The sequence below is a fragment of the Bos grunniens genome, chromosome 15, assembly GCF_055505025.1.
Source record: "Bos grunniens cultivar Pamir isolate PY7600 chromosome 15, Bosgru_T2T1.0, whole genome shotgun sequence".
Taxonomy (NCBI): Eukaryota; Metazoa; Chordata; class Mammalia; order Artiodactyla; family Bovidae; genus Bos; species Bos grunniens.
In genome coordinates this window covers 45,042,755-45,061,205 of record NC_141179.1, presented here as the reverse complement: position 1 = coordinate 45,061,205, position 18,451 = coordinate 45,042,755, and the positions used below count along the sequence as shown (strand labels likewise).

General features: G+C 49.6%; 1 protein-coding gene across 13 annotated transcripts in view; it reads left to right on the top strand.

The window, feature by feature from the left end:
* The window catches only part of TUB (TUB bipartite transcription factor), an 89,405-nt gene that overhangs the window by 15,528 nt on the left and 55,426 nt on the right, over positions 1–18,451 (top strand). For 8 of the 13 annotated variants that reach the window (XM_086340197.1, XM_086340202.1, XM_086340196.1 and 5 more), the window contains exons 2-3: positions 9,145–9,229; positions 9,580–9,800. The exons of 2 other annotated variants lie outside the window; for them this stretch is intronic. In XM_086340197.1, the coding sequence (XP_086196323.1) occupies positions 9,667–9,800 (134 nt within the window). In that variant the 5' untranslated portion in view covers positions 9,145–9,229; positions 9,580–9,666. Of the gene's footprint in view, positions 1–9,055; positions 9,230–9,579; positions 9,801–18,451 lie in introns of those variants that run through there. 3 more of the 13 variants (XM_086340205.1, XM_086340201.1, XM_086340195.1) reach the window with 3 other exon arrangements.

Sequence of the window (18,451 nt, the reverse complement as noted above, 5' to 3'; positions counted from 1 at the left end):
TTGGCAAGAACACTAGAGTGGGTTGCCAATTTCCTCCTCCAAGGGATCTTCCCAACCCAGGGATCCAACCCGGGTCTCCTGCATCAGCAGGCAGATTCTTTACCGCTGAGCTACCAGGGAAGCCCTAATATCATTGGATGCATTTAAGCAAAAGCAGAAAGACCCTGAAACAGACATATCTGTGACCAGAGGAGGAAGGAAGGGCCTGCTATGCCCACAGTTTGGAGGACAGTTGCCAAGCTGGGGCCCCTGGGATAATTCCTTTATCCTGCCAAAATTGGTGGTTTGTCAATAGATAAATGTCAGCTGAGCCTGGGTCCCCTCTGGGAGATTCTGGTCCAGCATGTGCCTGGGTGAGATGCCCATCTGTGCCCTCCACCTGAGCCAGGTGTGTGTTCCCCGTCAGCCCCACTCTGAGGTCTCAGGCAGATGATCTGGTCTTCTAATGTGAATATGAACAAAAGAAACCCTGCGTGTGTGTGTATGTGTGTATGTGCATGGGTCTGTCAGCTGTGGGGAGCCAGCAGGCTTTAGGGGACAACCTGCCCATGCTGTTGCCATGGAGGCAGACTTCTGCAGGTGAATCAGGCCAGACCCAAATGGACGGCAGCATTAGAATGGGGGGCAGAGTTCAGGTCAGGCAACCTTTGAAATCAGGGAGGGCCTGCGGAAGGGTAATGGGGATCTAGGATTATCTTCTGACCAGCTCCCCAACCTCAGCAAAGACTTCATCCTAGCCTGGCTGTGCCTCCTCCCTGCCCTCTCTGGCACTGCAGACCAACTAACCATCAGGCCAGGAAGGCACAGGGCACAGAGAGGGCACCACCCTCCTGTCGGCCCCTCCCTCCAGTCTGGTCGGCCCTGGGTGGGAGGTTCTGGGTGGGGTCCTCTCCTCTCCAACACCAAGTGGCAGAGAGCAGATGAAGTGATGGGTTGGGCTCCACTGGGAGAAGACTTCTGTCAGTGTGTTTCCCTGACGTGCAACTGATTGTGTGCGCCAGTAAGAGTGTATCTGGGGTGTGTGCCTGTTGTGCTGGGGAGTGTGTGCACCATGGTGCCTGTTGATGAGTTTGTACATCTTTGCAGGGAAGAATGTGTCACCACCAAGAGTGGTTCTCCCCGGATGTGAATGGAAGTAGTGGCTGGAGAGGACTGATTCTGTGTGGGACTGGCCAGCTTCCTCCCTGTCTTCCCCCTCCCTCCCACCATCTTTTGCTCCTGCCTCTGGTAGGGACGATTGGGAAGTGGAGGGAAGACGGTTCCATTGCCCTTTGTCTTGGCCCAAGACTAGGCATGGTTGGGCCAGGAGCCTGCTCTGACACTGCCTTGCCTGGGCACTTTCTGCGGGGCTGGTGGGCTGTAGAAGCGCCCGCCTGACCCACCGAGCCACTACTCACCCCACTTCCCGCCCCAGGTGCCCACTTAGATCAAGGTGCAGGTGTGATCGTGGGCAGGGAGGGGAGGCGGACCCACCACCCCAGCCCCGCCCATCCCAAAGGAGTCGGAGCCGGGACCCTGCGTTCTCCACGCCTCGAGGGGCTCTGGGCAGTCCGTGGCCGCATCAATGTTGGATGAGCCAGCGCTGCCTCAGAGCGGCCTTGATACCATCTTGCTGGGTCTCACTTTTAGTGTAACTGGAGCGCCCAGGGCCCTGCCCGAGCCGGTGACTCGCGAACTTCTCTAGACGCCACCTTCGGCGATACCGGGGCCGGGGTAGGGAGGCTGGCGCAGGCTCTGGTGCTGTGTCCCGGGACGGGGACCGGGTGGGGTCCCGCCCGGCCCGCGCTCGCGGAGCTGGGGTCGGTTCCAGCCTGGCCGCTCCTAGGCCCGTGGGGCCCGGTGCTGGGTTACCCGTCCTCCCCGCTCAGGCCACCTCGCCCTCCCTGGGGTGTCATCTGTCCGGCGGCGGCGGCTGCGTGTCCTTGGGCCAGTTCAGTCCCCTCCCCCCGCCTGGCTTTGGGGGTTTGCTGCTCAGGAAGGGGCTGGAGGGGCATCAGCTAGAGGGAGAGAGATCCCCCTGGGGAAGGTGGGGGAGTAGCTGCCGCTACGGAGAGCCTCTCCCTCCAGGTGAGTGTCGAGTGCTTGGGCAGAGGGGAGAGGAGGGCAGGACTGAGATCTGGGGGTCCTGGTTGTCCAAGCGTCTCACCACCCTGACCTTCTCTACTCCAGCCCCTGCATCTTAACCCTGTGACCACCCCGGCCTCCCCCTAGGTGGCAGGGGCACAGCGAACTGGTAGTCCATTGAGCATGTGTACTTGCTGGCAGCCTTGGGGATAAGATTATTCCTGGGCCAAGTCCTGGGTGGTGGAGAGTGGACAGCCTCTCTGGTGGGCAGCAAGTTTTGACTGGTGTGCAAACTATGGACAGCGGGCTGGCAGCCTGTTTTTGTAAATAGTATGATGGAGCCCAGGGATGCCTGTTTGTTTACATATTAGCTGCGGCTGCTTTCAGTTACAGCCTCAGAGTTGCACACAGTTCGGCTTGCAAGCCTAAAGTACGTACTATCTGGCCCTTTAAGAGAAGCTTTACCTCTCTGAGCTGTCCCCCAGGGCAGGCTCTCCTTCACTCTCCACGGCTGTCTTCCTCTCCCCCTACATTTGCATCGACACACATCTGGCTCACCCCTGGCTGAGTGCTCTGCACACCTGGGAACTTTACTGTGGGGACCATTCACCTCGTGTCTCTTCACTACTTCTTTCCCTGGCAAGAGAGGAAAATAACGGGGGGCAACAGGCATTCCAGAGTCAATAGGATATTTAAGAGCTGAGGGCTGAGTGCCTGCAGCACCTGTGTCTGACCCCAAGCAGAAAGTGAGCCCTTCCTAGGCCCCAGGAGCAAGGCAAGTTAGCTGATGGTAGCACAGCTTCTCCGGGCCCCCACGTCTATCACAGCAGCCAGTTCTGGTGTGGGGGCTTCCTGTCACCTCTCCCTGTGGGCCAGGCTAGGAGCAGGTGACAGACTGAGGTCCCAGCGGTGCAGTGGGGAGACACTACTGAGTGAGCAGGTAATTAGAGGGTGCAAGTAAGCCCTAGAAGGAGTCAGGGAGCTCCAGAGAAAAGGCTCCTCCCCTGCCTGCTACCCTATGGCAGACCTGGGGCCCCTGTTCCCTCTTTTCTCTAAGCCTTGAGTCTTCAAAAACAAAACTAAGCCTTTTCCCTTGGTTCTCCTTTGCCCAATTGAGTTCAGGGGTCTGTTTTAGGGAAAGGACAGGAGCAGAGAGAAAACGCCAGGGCCTGAAAACAGAGCTGCAGTCCTGCTGCACTGCCACTAGGTGGCACCCTTGAGGTACTGGCTCCCTCTGGGGAGGGCCCTGTCTGTCCTGCCACTTGCCCTCTGTTCACCCTCCAGTTCCAGCCTCAAAGACTGTGACTATTCAGACTATTCACACATACTCTGAATCCCACTGACCCTGACCAGCTTTATCTGCCCCCTGAGGCACCGTATTGACACCTCCAGACTTTGTTCCGTTCAGTTCAGTCGCTCAGTCGTGTCTGACTCTTTGCGACCCCATGAACCACAGCACGCCAGGCCTCCCTGTCCATCACCAACTCCCAGAGTCCACCCAAACCCATGTCCATCGAGTCAGTGATGCCATCCAGCCATCTCATCCTCTGTCGTCCCCTTCTCCTCCTGTCCTCAATCTTTCCCAGCATCGGGGTCTTTCCCAATGAGTCAGCTCTTCACATCAGGTGACCAAAGTATTGGAGTTTCAGCTTCAACATCAGTCCTTCCAATGAACACCCAGGACTGATCTCCTTTAGGATGGACTGGTAGTTCAGGGCATTTCACTTGGGTTGTGGGGAGAGGCCATCAGGGACAACCTGCAGTTGTGATGATCTGACATCACCTGCCTACTTCTCCTCCTCCCCATCAGGGCAGCTTGAGGGAGGTTGATTTTTTCTCCTCTGGGCTACAGGACCTGGCACAGTGGAGGGGCAGAAGGTGTTTGGTGGGAGATGACATGCAAACAAGAGACAGTCTTGCCATAACTGTTTACCACTGTGGTATGTCTGGTGCTTCTTTAGTATCCAGCTAGCCTGCTGGGAAGGAAAAGTGTGGGGATTCAAAGGATGGGGGAATGGAGTGGGGTGGAAGGGGAGGGAGAAGGACCTGGGCATGAGTGCACCCTGGGAAGGGAGCTGGTCCCACTCTGTCCTGTGCTAGGTGGGGCCAACATTCTAGGGGTTCTCTAGATGGGCTGAGAGGTGCTGAGGAGACACAGGCCAGGGCCAGAGAGTGCCGCTTGTATCCAGGGAGAACCAGCTTCCTGGCTCTTGCCTGGTACCGGGAGCAAGAATGAGCTTATGAGGGATGAGACAGGCTGGGGTGGGCTCTGGTGCCTGTGGCTGCCTCATCCCTCTCTCCTGGCCCTGGCTCAGCCCATTCCAAGAGCCATTCAGTCTAACAGGGAACAACTGTGTGGCCCCCCAGGGTTCCCAGACAGAGGCTTAGAGGGCTACATCGGTGTTGGGGATGACCTCCATCCACCATGCAGCTGCTTCTGACGGCTCAGGAAGATGTCAGCAGGGACCCAATCCACCCCAGGGGGATGGACAGTGCCAGTGACGTCTGAGGTCTGATTTTGTTTAGAAGCTGTGCATATTGGGTGGACGTTTCTTGGAAGAAGAGTGGGTATTTCTATTGACTGTGTCCCGCAGGATCAGTGGAGGCCAGGCCAGCACAAGGCTTGTGCTCTTGGGAAAGGGCTACTTGCAGAATACCCTAACTAAAGGGCTGACACTGACATGCAGATGCCTTTTCCCTGCCTAGAACAGGCTCCAGAGTGAGACTGGCATCGCTCACCGGGGTAATTACTGGTTTGGGTTCGATTTCCATTCAAAACAGTAATCCCAGCCTGAGCTGGTGTCAGATCTGAAGGTTGATTATTAGTAACATTTATCAACAGCCTCTCAGCTTCAGGCAATTACAGCTAATCTGCCATTCCTGCTCCCAGCCGTGCAAAACTGCCAGCCTCTTCCCCGCCCGCCCCCTCTGCTCCCCTCCCCTCCACTCCCCTTAGCAGCCAGCCTGAGAGAGGCCAAGAGATGGGGGCCACCTCCGAGTCACTGTCACCCCCAAGTGTAGGGGGCCCATGTATGTGCCTGGCATCTCTGCTCCCCAAGAGCAATCTTCATGCTGCAGACTCTTGTAAAAGCTGAATCTGGCTCTATCAGAGCTGAGAGGAATCCCTGCAGTTTAGTGAACCCATGTCTCCTAGTGACTTGTCACATGATGATGTTTTTAATAGGGTCCCTCCTCCCTTTCAGGCCCCAGACTAGGGTGAGGCAGTGAGGTCTTTACCACAGAAAATATCTTAAAGCAGTGACTTTTAAAAATCAAAAGGAATGTAAAAACATCCACAGTGAACAAAATAAAAATTTTAGTAAAGACAGAATCCAGTGACTTCCCTGGCAGTCCAGTGATTGGGATCCCAAGCTTCCACCGCGTGGGGCCTGGGTTCAATCCCTGGTTGCAGAACTAAGACTCCACAGGCCAAAGAGCCAAAAAAAAAAAAAAGACAGGATCTAACCATGGATAGCAGGACTTGGCCTCACTTGCCTCACTCTAATTCCAGCTTTATAGGATCCTGTCTTTGTTTACAGTTGTGATATTTTATCCAGGATATTTTTGCATTCATTTTGATTTAAATATAATTTATCTTGATCACTGGGTTTGGGAGCACCTTCTTAAATTTTGGACCTCAGGTGAGTGCCTCCTTCAGCTCACCCCCGTCCTGGCCCTGCTCTCCCACTTCCTGTTGGCCCCCTCCCCGCTGCTGCCTTCAGTTCTTACTGTCCACTGCTTCAGGTAGGGGAGGTTTCAACTTATCTCTGAATGGGAGCCCCTACCATGGGCCATCCTTCCCAGTGCCCCTCCTCCACTCCATCCCTCTGGACCCCGCTTCAGCCTTCAGGCATCTCAAAGGGTACCTCGAGGTTGCCATGGTAACTGCTGTGGTAACTGCAGGACAGAACACTGCTGGTCTTGCCCCACTCCTATAATCCCTTCCAGGCAGGGCCTGCACGCCAGGCATGCAGGCGTGCCTGACAATGTCCCTGATGCATCAGTCTCAAAAGAAGTTAAAACATTGCTGGAGGTGTCTGGAGAGAATAACTCCTCCCCGGGCAGGAGTGGGTTAAGAAGGCATGTGGCTAAAGGAAGACTGTGATGACCTGTTTGTGACAGGAAAACATGGGTGCTGGCCAACCAGCCTTCTGCAGGGGGTAGATCGAATTCACTGAAGGGCTTTTGTTTTGCTGAACAGGGCCTCTGAGCCCAGGGACACTTGTCCCCACTGCCCAGCCCTCCAGCTGTGCACAGCTTGTCTAAGCGCTAAATAAATGTTTCAGAAAGATCAATGTTGAAGGGCTGGCCAGGACACCAAATTGTATCTGGACTTGAGGCGTTGTCCTGTCATGGTCCAGACCTATGCTGTCCCAGTGGGAGGTCTGAGGGTCCCGGATGAAATGCATGGGAAGCCTTCCACCCCTGCTGTTCTGCTGCAGCAGCTCCCTGCTGAGGCTCCATAGCCCTGCTGAGCTGCATGCTGTCCGGTCCCCCAGCCTGGCAGTTGGTCACCCCATGCCTGCTCTGCCACTTACTGGGCAAGTCACTCCCCCTCTGAGCCTCGGTTTCCTCTCCTGGGAAGGAATCAAGAACAGCGCCCTCCTTTCAGGGTTGTGCTCACCAGTAAAAGAGCTAATATATATAAAAGAGGTCAGAATTGGCCAAGTCCTGAGATGGATGTTCTGTGGGGCCCTGCTGGACAGAAGGAGAATCACAGGGAAGTGTGTGTCTGGGCTTAAAGGGAAGAAGTAATTGCTGACTGCAGGTGGAGGGACTGCTCTGGAAAGAATGAGCACCCTGATGCTGGCAGCACACATGGAGGTTTTATAATCCCATGTTGATCAGCTTAGCTTCCAAAGGGCTTCCGGCCCCAGGAGGTGTGACCCTTGAGGGATGCAGTCTATCCAGCCCCGAGGTTCCGTGACTGCTTTTGTCCGTCCTTCCCCAGTCCTCTCCTGGGGGGTTGTGCCGCTGGGCCCCACGGCCAGCCATAAAGTGAGAATGGCCTCCTTGGGGAAAGCTGACTTCACTTACAGTTGATAAGGTTTTTTCTGGTCCACATTCCTATGGACCAGTATATAAACCTGAGAGCTTGGGCAGAAAGGGGACCACGAGGGACGCTGTGCTTGAGAAAGTACAGCAAAGTGCAGCAAAGCCTGAGCCTCAGCTTTGAGATGCCCTTTGACTCTGGCTGCAAAGTTCCATTCTGCCCGAATCAGGACAGAAGACATCTGAAAGAAGCTCCTGGGATGTGGAGGGATGTGGTTTCTGGTTCCAGGTGTCCACATACGTATACTCACCCTCCTGGAAGTTGCTACGTGCAGCATGTCTGCACTCTACCCTTGTGCTGCCTTCCTGCATTGGCTTCGGAGCTTTGAGGCACGTGTCAAAGTGGAGAGAACAGCAGACTGAGAGGTGGGGAGCGCAGTTCTGACCCCTCCTCCCACTGAGCCATCAGTGACACAAAGGGCAGGGTATGAGATGCCTTCTCAGTTGACAATCTGTGTTCTATTCTCTGGGGGCCATTAGAGTTGATAGAATGGGCTCATCTTTGCACTTTCCTCCCGGGCCACTCACAGTCTCCCCACAAGTGTTTCTCTGTCTGTTTGGCAGACGTAGGGGCCAAGGGCTCTGGGATCCCATCAGGGTAGGGTCAGAAGTGCCTGGTTTTGCAACTAGGCATCATTTCCTGCTCAGGAATTTGAAGTTGAAGCCCCACTATTCCTAATTACTATTCTAAGCTCTCATTGAAAATCTGAGTATAATTTTTACAAGAGTGTGGCTGAGGATGGATAAGAAAGGGAACAAGTCGAGCTGACGGTGACGTGAGCAGGAGGCAAAGAGAAGCCTGGGAGCAGAGGAGGTTAGAGGGGCTGGCAGAGGAAATCAGCTTAGATTCTGCTTTGAGGCAGAACAGGGTGCTTCTGAGGGGTTTAAGCAGGGTCAGGAGGCATGATCAGATTTGCATTTAGAATGCTCACTCTGATGCCAGTTGGAGGATGGATTTGAGAGAAGTAAGTTGGAAGCAGACACCATCCTGATGCCGAGATCTGGGCAACAGATGAGGAGGCCCTACAGAGGATAGGGGTCCAGGCAAGGGGGAATGGGGAGCTGAGTGATGCTGGGTCAGTAACCTCAGAAGGGCTTGATGGTTGTCTACATTGGTCGAGGAATGTGGACAGGGAAAAGAGGAAGCAACAACAGCACCTGGGGGGCTGGATGTGTCACTCACAGAGATAGAATATATAGAACAAGTGTTCAGAGCCACAGGAAGTCCCAAGCTGTGTACCTCAGTGTGAGGTTTTGCAGGACATCCAGGGGTATGTGTCCAGAGAGCAAGTAGATGAAAGGGTCTGGAGCTTAGGAGGAGGTGCGCCCATGATGCAGGCATGGATGTTCTCTATGGCAGGGCTGTGGGACTTGAAGCCCTGTGAGGGGCTAAGATCACTCTGTACACTCTAGGTGGGGTGAGAGGACAAGAGGCTGAGGACACAGATTAGGAAACCTAGATCCCCCATCAGTTCCTCAAAGGCACACTGTGTGTGACCCCCAGCACAGGGCCTGCCACTGACCCCTAGGCCAGGGCTGACCACAGAGAGGACATCAGTGCATGTGTCTGACTGTGGTTCCCCCAGATGAGGTCTTTGTCCTTAATGTACCTGGATCTGCCAGGGTTGCCATAGTAACCACAAATGTAGGGATACATGGTCTCTGTGTTGTCATGGAAACAAACACTTGCGTGTCCCTCAGTGGCACGGCTACGGAGAACTTGAGGATTCAGTCTGCTCTGAAGGGTTTGGGAGGAGACTGTGACCAGCAGAGAGGGTTTCCATATCCTAATGAATCAGTGATGGCAGCTGTTAGCCTGACTGTTGCCACGGTGATGGAGAAAGACACCCAGGTGACTGGCTTCAGTACTGAGCTGGTGAGACAAAGCATTGCAACGGGCTTTCTGTGCAGCCTGGACAGGACCAGACCTCAAACTCACCCCACCCTCTGGCAGCCATGGGGACAAGGACCTCTTTGCTTTCTCTTTGGGTTTGCACCCTTTTGCCAAGACAGGGATTTTGTTCCCAGGAGGCACTCCCCGGCCCATGGGATCTCAGCATTCAAAGCAACACAGGAAACCTGGGCCCCTGAAACGGGGCCACCGAAGAGATCGGTAAGCTCTCAACACCCTCTCCTTTAGCCCATGGACCCCAACCCTGTGTCCACAGCACCCGCCATGACTTCCTCCCTTTGCAGTCCCAAGGCCCTCCCTTCCCCCACCACACGGGGTCCCATGGCTCTTCCCTCCCAAAATCTCAGGCTCTGGACAGGTCAATGGGGACCTTTGCGCCTCTGCTCACCCAAATCTCAGGGGAGTCCTCCACCACGGGAGTGAGGCCCCTGCTCCTGGCTGCTCCACGCTCCTGCCCTCTGCCTCCACCCGGCCCCTGTGCTCCATTCCCCTGGCTTTGGTCATTATCGCCCTCCTTCTGAGCTGCCTGCCTGCTGTCCTGGGCCCCACAGAGCCAGCACCTGCCGGAAGTCCCTCCAGCTGATCCCACTTAACTCCCACCGGAAGCAGCTGGGACTGAGGCCCTGGAGGAGGCCTTGATGAGCGCACAGTCTGGCCAGGCCAGGGGCAGGAATGACAAGGTGAGGTACAAGGCCGTGGAGTCACCCCTGCTTTTTGTCCTCAGGAGAACAACCAGGAGGAAGTACTGGAAGGAAGGAAGGGAGATCGCTCGGTGAGCTGGCAGGGGAGGAGGGAGCGCTGGCTGGGGAAAGGCCCCCACAGAAGCCTGTGCGGGGAGGGTGTGGGCAGGGGAGGGCACCTCTGCGGCCATGGACCCCATACGTGCTGGGCTACGTGCGTGGGAAATGAAGTCCGGAGGGAGGTGTGACCCCAAAGTGAAGTGTGCCCTCTCTGTGGCTGTTGCAGGCTTGGTTTGTTCCTCCTGGCCCTTCCTGTGGTCCTTTTGCCCAAGTTCAGCCTGGTGATGCTGCTGAGAGGGCCTAGAGTTCTGGGCTCCACTCCCCAGCCTGTCCTGGGTCACTTGGCCAGGCGTTCCCAGACCCACACTCTCCCTGCCCTAGGCTGCCATCCCCAAGGCCTGTCTTCATAGTCCAGAGATGGGTCTTTTCTAGGACTCCTGACCAGAGCCTCCTCTGTGCCTTACTGATGGCAGGGTCCCTGGGATATATTTCCTGGCCCAGAGGACAGGCAGGAAGAGCTGCCTATGAAGGAGGGAGCTTGCCTCATAGGTGAGACCAGATGTGGGATCCCCTTCCCAGGTGTGATGTGGCTGCCGAGGGTTCCCAGAACCTGCAGAACGCATCCAGTCTTCCAGGGACCAGGCCAGAGACATAGGGGGGCATTTGGGGCTCTGGTTTGTGCCCTCTGGGATGTTGGTCCTGAGTTTCTGAGGAGGTCTCTGGTGAGCTGTCCTCAAAGAGGAGCTCTGTGGAGAACCATGTGTCTATGGCCCTCTGTTCTTTTCTGCACATGGCCTAAAACCAGGTTGGCTTTTTAGCCTAAAGAAAATCTCCTGAAGAGAAAGATGGGAGGCAGGGGAGGAGACGTGGTGTATCCCTTGAGCCTACTTCAGAGGCTTCTGGGGAGGAGGAGGGGTGTAAGGATTGAACCCCAGGGGGCAGACTCTGCTGTATGACGCAAATGAGGCTCGAGGACTTCAGCTCATTTGTCTTCTGCAGCTGATGCAATTTGAGTGATGTGAGCTGATGAGGCCCCCTCTGGCACCCACCACCCATACACTGTCAAGGACACAAGAACCTCTGAGCTCACCCTTTGATTAACAGCAAAACAAAGGCCTCAGGGTAGGGTCACACTGCAAGTTGACAGCAGAGTCAGGATTTGAACCCAGGCGCCCTGCTCATGGCTCTTTCTCTGCAGTGCAGGCCTGGGAGCCACTTCACTGTGTAGGAGTCAAGGGGCCTGTTAGGAGTGAGTGGTCCTTTGGTTATGACCTTTCCTCCTGTGCATGGAGGCCCTGAGCTTACTGTGGGCTATATGTCCACAGTGATGCCTGGCTGGCAGGGACTCCTGGCCATACCAGGTATGACTCTTTCTGGGGTTGAGTGCCTTGCTACTTTACCCAGGACCTCCTCCCACTGCCGCTACTCTGGCTCTTCTGTGTTGAAAGGCTCTGCCAGTATCCCTTTAAAGCTGTGTTATTCAAGATGGTGCCAACAAGCATGACATTTTGCTCCCAATAGCCAGTCCTGTATGGGCTCGCGGGGTGGCGAGTAGATGGACGAGGGAGCCAGGCAGCCTCAGTAGTAAGGCTGATAATTGATGATAAAGCTTGATGGTCTAGCCGTGGAAGGACATAGCCAGAATAAAGGAATCTTGTCACAGCGTTTTTATTGCAGGTTCTCCCAGTCATCCTGGGAGCTTCCAAGTCCCCGAGGACATCCCTCCATACCCTAGCCTCGGAGTTTTTTGTTTTCCTCAACTCATTGACTGTCACCTTTACTTCTACCATTACTGGGATCTTATCATCACGTGAAACTGTTCCACCTCCAAAGTCTCAATCTCTCCGTACCTCCTAGGCATTGTCTCCCTTGGCTGCACTATATCAGTTCACAGAGACCTTCAGGCTCCTGCCTCCTAGTTTTTTCCCTGACCCTGAATCAACCCTTGTTCCTATCCAGTCTGGATGCTATGACCTTGCTTCAGCTGTTTACCAGTCACCACCTGGCCCCTTAGTCTCCCACACCGCCCCTAGAACATGGTAACTGACTGCCTTCTTTAGTCCTGACTTACAAGGAAGGGGGGCGGGTGCGAATCCCTTCATGAATGAACACTAGTCCAAACTCACGGTCCATAGCCTCACCTGAGCTCCCAGCAGTCCTCTGGCCTCGGCCACTGCAATGCCCCCTCAGCTGTTTCTAAGCTCTCACATAATCCCTCTATACCACAGTTTCCCCCCTCATTCCTAGCAGGCCACACAGGCTCTCTCTTTATAAAGAAAATCTGCCAGGAAGACATTTCTTTTCTTTTTTTTAAACTTTTTATTTCATATTGGCATATAGCTGATTAACAATGTTGTGATAATTTCAGGTGAACACAAAGGGACTCAGCCATACATATACCTGAATCCATTCTGCCTGCGTCCCACCCCACCCCCAGGAAGAAATTTGTTTAACCCCGCTCTGGGCAGCATTCCTGCATCCATTCCTATCCATGTCTCTGGCCCCCATCACACTGAGAGATGGGTGTTCCTCTTCCAGTTAGCCTCTCCACAAGAGATCTGGGGACCCTCCACCTTGCCTCTCCATCCAAGTTCCCCGCTCTGTTGCTTATTCCTTCTCTCCTCTGCATCTTCATTGGCCCCACTCCTCTCCTGGCTCCTTCATTTGTAACTCAGTTAAGAAATGAAACAAGTACTTTGACTTTATAGCCTCTTCTCTCTCCTGCCCTCTCAGCCAAGCCTATTAAAATCAAAGTCAGTGTTTATTATCTCCACTTCCCCACCTGCTGCTGATTAATCTGCTACAACCTGGCTTCTGCCCCCATTTCACCACCGGAGCTTCTCATCCTGTGTCTCCAGTGGGTCTTGCTGTAAATCCCCCTGAAGCCTTTCCATGCCTAGTTGACCTCTCAGCTGCATTTGATAGAACGGAACGTGCTCTGCCTTTAGAAGCTCTCTTCCTTGCATGCCATGACCACACACTCTCCTTTTCTGCCTGCCATCCTGATAAATATTTCTCAGTTTTCTTCATGAGATTTCCTTCTGTTCATCCTGGAAATGCTGATGTGGTCCAGGAGTCTGTCCTGGTCTCTTTTCTCCCATAAACTTGTTCCTGGTGGTCTCATGGATTACCCTGGCTTCAGCCTCATCTCTCACTGATGACTAGAGCTGCTCTTCACACCTTTCTCCTTAATTTTACTTTTTCGTTCTATAAGTTTTTGCTTCATGTGTATTGAAGCTTTCTTTATAGGTACATAAACATTTAAGATTGCTATGTCCTCTCAAGAACTTAACCCCTTCATCAGTAAGAAATGTCCTTCTTTATCGATGGCAGTACTTGTTCTGAAGTTCCATTGGTCTGATGCTAATCTAGTCACCCCAGCTTTCTGTTGACTAGTGTTTGCATGGTGTATCATTTTCCATCCTTTTACTTTTAACCCTCTGACTTTAAAGCGGTTTTTTTTTTAGGAATTACATCATTGTGTCATTTTTGTCCAGTCTGACAAATCTGACTTTTTAATTGGAATATTTAGAACATTTACATTCACTGTTACCATAATATGGTTGAATTTAAATCCACCGTCTTGCTCTCAGTGTTCTATTTGTCACACTTGTTCTTTTTTCTTCTCCTACTTTCTTTGAGATTGGATGTCTCTCATGATTCAATTTTATCTCTATTCTTAGCTTATTAGTTGTAACACGTTTTTGTTCGTTTTTCTTAGTGGTTGCTCTGTTGTTGTCCAGTCACTCAGTCGTGTCTGACTCTTTGCAACCCCATGGACTGCAGCACGCCAGACCTCCCTGTCCTCTGTCTCCCGGAGTTTCTCACACTTGTGTTCATTGAGTCAGTGATGCTATCCAACCATCTCATCCTCTGTCTCCCCCTTCTCCTCCTGACTTCAGTCTTTCCCAGCATCAGGGGCTTTTCCAGTGAGTTGGCTCTTTGCGTCAGGTGGCCAAAGTATTGGAGTTTCAACTTCAGCACCAATGAATTCGAATGAGTATTCAGGGTGGATCTCCTTTAGGATTGACTGGTTTGATCTCTTGCTATCCAAGAGACTCTCAGGAGTCTTCTCCAGCACCACAATTTGAAAGCATCAGTTCTTCAGTGCTCAGCCTTCCTTTATGGTCCAACTCTCACATCCCTAAGTGGCTACTGGAAAAAGCTTAACTTTGATTAAACTGACCTTTGTCGGCAAAGTGATATCTCGCTTTTTAATATCCTGTCTAGGTTTGTCGTAGCTTTCCTTCAAAGGAGAAAGCTTTCTCTAGAGTTTACAATATACACCTTATACTTGTCATAAGTGAAGTGAAGTCGCTCAGTCGTGTCCGACTCTTTGTGACCCCATGGACTGTAGCCTACCAGGCTCCTCCGTCCATGGGATTTTCTAGGCAAGGGTACTGGAGTGGGTTGCCATTGCCTTCTTTTGTCATAGTCTACCTTAAAATGTTACAGTACTCCATGAATATCATAAGAAACTTGCTACAGTATACTTTAGGTCCCCTTTCTTGTCTTTTGGGCTGTTGTTGTCATGCATTTTGCTTTTACTTATAAACCCAACTATCAGTTTATTATATTTGCTTTAAACAGTGAATTATCTTTAAAAAACAACTTCTGGGGGATATAACTTACATACCGTATAATTCACCTGTTTATAGTGTACAATTCAATGTGTTTTAAGTTGTGCAACCAACACTACAATCAATTTTAGAACATTTCCGTTTACCCCATCTCCCCAGAAAACTCATGCCCATTAGTAGTCGTTCCTCTTCCCTCTAGCCACACACAACTAGCCTTGCACAACTAGCCTTTCCCCTAGCCTTGCACAACTGCTGATTTACCTTCTGTCTTTGTAGATTTGCCTATTGCGGATATTTCATATAAATGGAATCATAAGTGGCCTTTTGTGACTGGCTTCTTTCAAACATATCACAATGTGTTCAAGGTTCATCCGTGTCGTATCATGTCTCAATACTGCATTTCTTTTCATTGCCAAATGCTATTCTGTTATCTGGATTTACTACATTTGTTTATCCATTCATTGGTTGATGGACATTCACATTTTTCCACTTTTTAGCTATTATGAATGATGCTGCTGTGAATATTTGCAGACATGCTTCATTTCTCTTGGGTGCATGCCTAGAAGTAGAACTTCTGGAAGAAGTAGAACTTCCACCTTTTGAGCAACTGCCAGGCTATTTTCCAAAGTGGCTGGACCAATTCACATTTCCACCAGCGGTGTATGTATAAGAGATCTAGTTTCTCCACTTTCTTGCCAATACATATTTTAGCTGTGGTATTGACTAAATAATCATCCTAGTGAGTCTAAAGTGGTATCTCATTGTGGTTTTGACTTACCTCTCCCTAATGACTAATAATGAGTGATAATGTGCCCATAGGCCATTTGTGTGTCTTCCTTGGAAAAATGCCTATTAAAATCCTTTGCTCATTTCTAAATGGACTATTTGTCTTGTTACTGAGTTGTAAACCTTTTTGCATTTTAGATGAAAATCCTTAATCAGATAATGATTTGCAAATATTTTATGTCATTCTTCGGGTTGCTTTTCACTTTATTAATGGTGCCTTTACAACACAAAAGTTTTGAATTTTGATGAAGTCTAATTTATCTGTTGTTTTGTTGTTGCTTGTGCTTTTGGCGTCATATCTAATTGCTTAATATAAGGTCACAAAGATTTATGTTTTCCTCTGAGAATTTTATAGTTTTAGCTCTTACACTAAGGTCTTTCATTAATTTTGAGTTAGTTTTTGTATATAGTGTGTGGTAGAGGGGTTCCAGGTTTTTCTCATTTTGAATATTTAGTTTTTCCCAGTATCATGTGCTGAAAAACACTAATTTTTCTCCTATTGAGCAGTCTTGGCATCCTTGCCAAAAATCAACTGACTGTAAATGTGAGTTTATTTCTGGACTCTCAGTTCTACTGTGTTGATTTATGAGTCTGACCTTATACAGTCTCGATTACTGTGGTTTCATAGTAAGTTTTGAAATTAGGAAGTATGAGCTCTCCAAATTTGTCTTTTTTCAAAATTGTTTTGGCTCTGTGCTGGCTCCCTTGAATTTCTATATGAACTTTAGGACCAGCTTGTTAATTTCTGCAAAGAAACCACCTGGTATTTTGATTGGAGATTGTGTTGAATCTGTAGGTCAATTTGAGGAGTATTGCTATCTTAACAACATTGAATCTTCTGATCCATAAACACAGGATATCTTTTAATTTATTTAGGTCTTCTTTAATTTCTTTGAAAGAAGTTTGTGGTTTTCAATGAACAATCTATACTTGTTTTTAAAAAATTCATTCTTAAGTATTTTTTGATGCTTTTGTACATTGAGTTATTCTTAATTTCATTTTTTGGATTGTTCACTGTAAGTGTATAGAAGTGTTACAAATTTTGTATATTGGTCTTATATCCTGCAAGGTTGCTGAACTTGTTTATTACTTCTAATGGTTTTTAGTAGATCCCTTAGATTTTCTTTATACAAAGTCACGTCATCTATAATAGAGATAATTTTACTTCTTCCTTTCTAATCTGGAGCCTTTATTTCATTTTCTTGCCTATTCATCTTGGCTAGAACCTCCAGTACAGTGTTGAATAGATTTGTTTTGATCCTATTGGGAATGTATTCAGCCTTTTACTTTTATGTATGATGTTAGTTTTGGGTTTTTATAAGATGCTCCTGTTCAGATTGAGGAAATCCTCTGCCATTTTTTTCTTTCTGCCATTTTTGTCTTTGTTCCTATTTGCACCTGTCCTGCCACCCCATCCATTTTTCTGGCTGCTTTTAGGATTTTCTCTTTATCCTTGGCTTTCAACAGTTTGATTATGAAGTATCTTGGTATACTCTTTTTCATGTTCTGCTTGAGGTCTTACTACCATGCCGTGTAACTCTGCATCTGTATTCTTGCAGTGAGAACCCCATTAAGTGTATAATTTTGCCTATGATTGATATTTAAATAATTGGATAATTTCTTATCTCCTCTTTGACTCTGGCTTATTTTGCTGTTTATTTGTGAGCTTCATCTGTGTTAAAAATGTATTTTGTTGCTAAGTCACTTCAGTCGTGTCCGACTCTTCGACCCTATAGACGGCAGCCCACCAGGCTCCCCCGTCCCTGGGATTCTCCAGGCAAGAACACTGGAGTGGGTTGCCATTTCCTTCTCCAGTGCATGAAAGTGAAAAGTGAAAGGGAAGTCGCTCAGTCGTGTCCGACTCTTCGTGACCCCATGGACTGTAGCCCACCAGGCTCCTCCGTCCGTGGGATTTTCCAGGCAAGAGTACTGGAGTGGGGTGCCATCGCCTTCTCTAGTAGTTCATTTATTGCTTCTGTATAGTATTTGTGTGACTGTAGCACGGTTTATATGTCCATTTTAATGTTGATGGCATTTAGGGAGTTGAAAGCGTTTGGCAACTGTGACTAGTGCTGTTATGAACTTCTTGTACCTTTCTCTTGCCGCACGTGTGTTTGCACGTCTGTGAAGTATGTACCTAGGCGTGGAATTGCTGAGTTTTACATTCAGCTCTAGCAGATACTGCCCAAGTTTTCCAAAATGGCGCTACAAATGCACCTTTGCCAGCAGTATATGAGTTCTGCTTGTGCCACATCCTCACCAAATCTGTCTTTTAGTTTAGCCATCCCAGTGAGTGCATAGTGTGTGACATTGGGGTTTTCCTTTGCATTTCCTTGGTGAATACTGAAGTTGAGCATCTTTTCCTTCATGGTTTTTGGTTTTGGGGGCTGCAACATGCAGCTTATGGGATCTTAATTCCCTGACCAGGGGTTGAATCTGGGCCCATAGCAATGAAAGCACTGTGTCCTAACCACTGGACCATCAGGGAATCCCCACCCTTCATGTATTTCTTTTTAATCTTTTACCCTGTGTTCACCTCTGGCAACCCTTAGTTCATTTAAAAAGAAAAACAGAAAAAGATAGACACCCCAAACCATAAAACAAAAGAAAAATCTGATAAAGTTAAATAAAAACCAGAGTAAAGTACTATGTTGTTTTCCCCTTCAGTGAAGTCTGTCAATTAAAAATAAACGCTGTCTGACTTTCAGACCTTAAAGGAAATATATGCTTTGCTGTTGTTACATCTCTTAGCTCTTTCTTCCTGTGCTTCTCTCAACCACTTAATTTTCACTTGCTTTACTGGCAGCATTTGCATCTTTGGGAGTGGGGGATGCAATTTTATAAACTTTGCACTAATATTCTTCAAAGAAAAGCTATTGTGACAAAGGAGAAACTTAAATTCAGGCTGAGAGAGGGAAGCCTTGCCTAGCCAATGCCCAGAACAAGTTACTGTCATTCCCCTGGGAACAGTAGAAGCTTTGCAGAGTGAAGTAGAAGTCAAATTGTGGACACAGCAGAGCAAATTCTAGAAATAAGGTTGTTTTGTGCTGCTATGCAGAAATTGTTTGTTAATTGAAAAATGGATTTAAGTTTTCTTTAGATGCTTTAGGGGGAAAAATCTTCCTGGGCATTATCTGAAAAAATATACAGATTGAATTTATCCACAAGACAATTATATATGTTCGTGTGTGCAGATATCCTTTTCACAAAGTTGTGTAGACTAACATCTAAAGTTTTCTTGTAGCATGTCTTCCCATATCATTTAACACTTAAAACTTTTAGTGTCTCTAAAATAGCTTTTTTAATGGACTTACTGA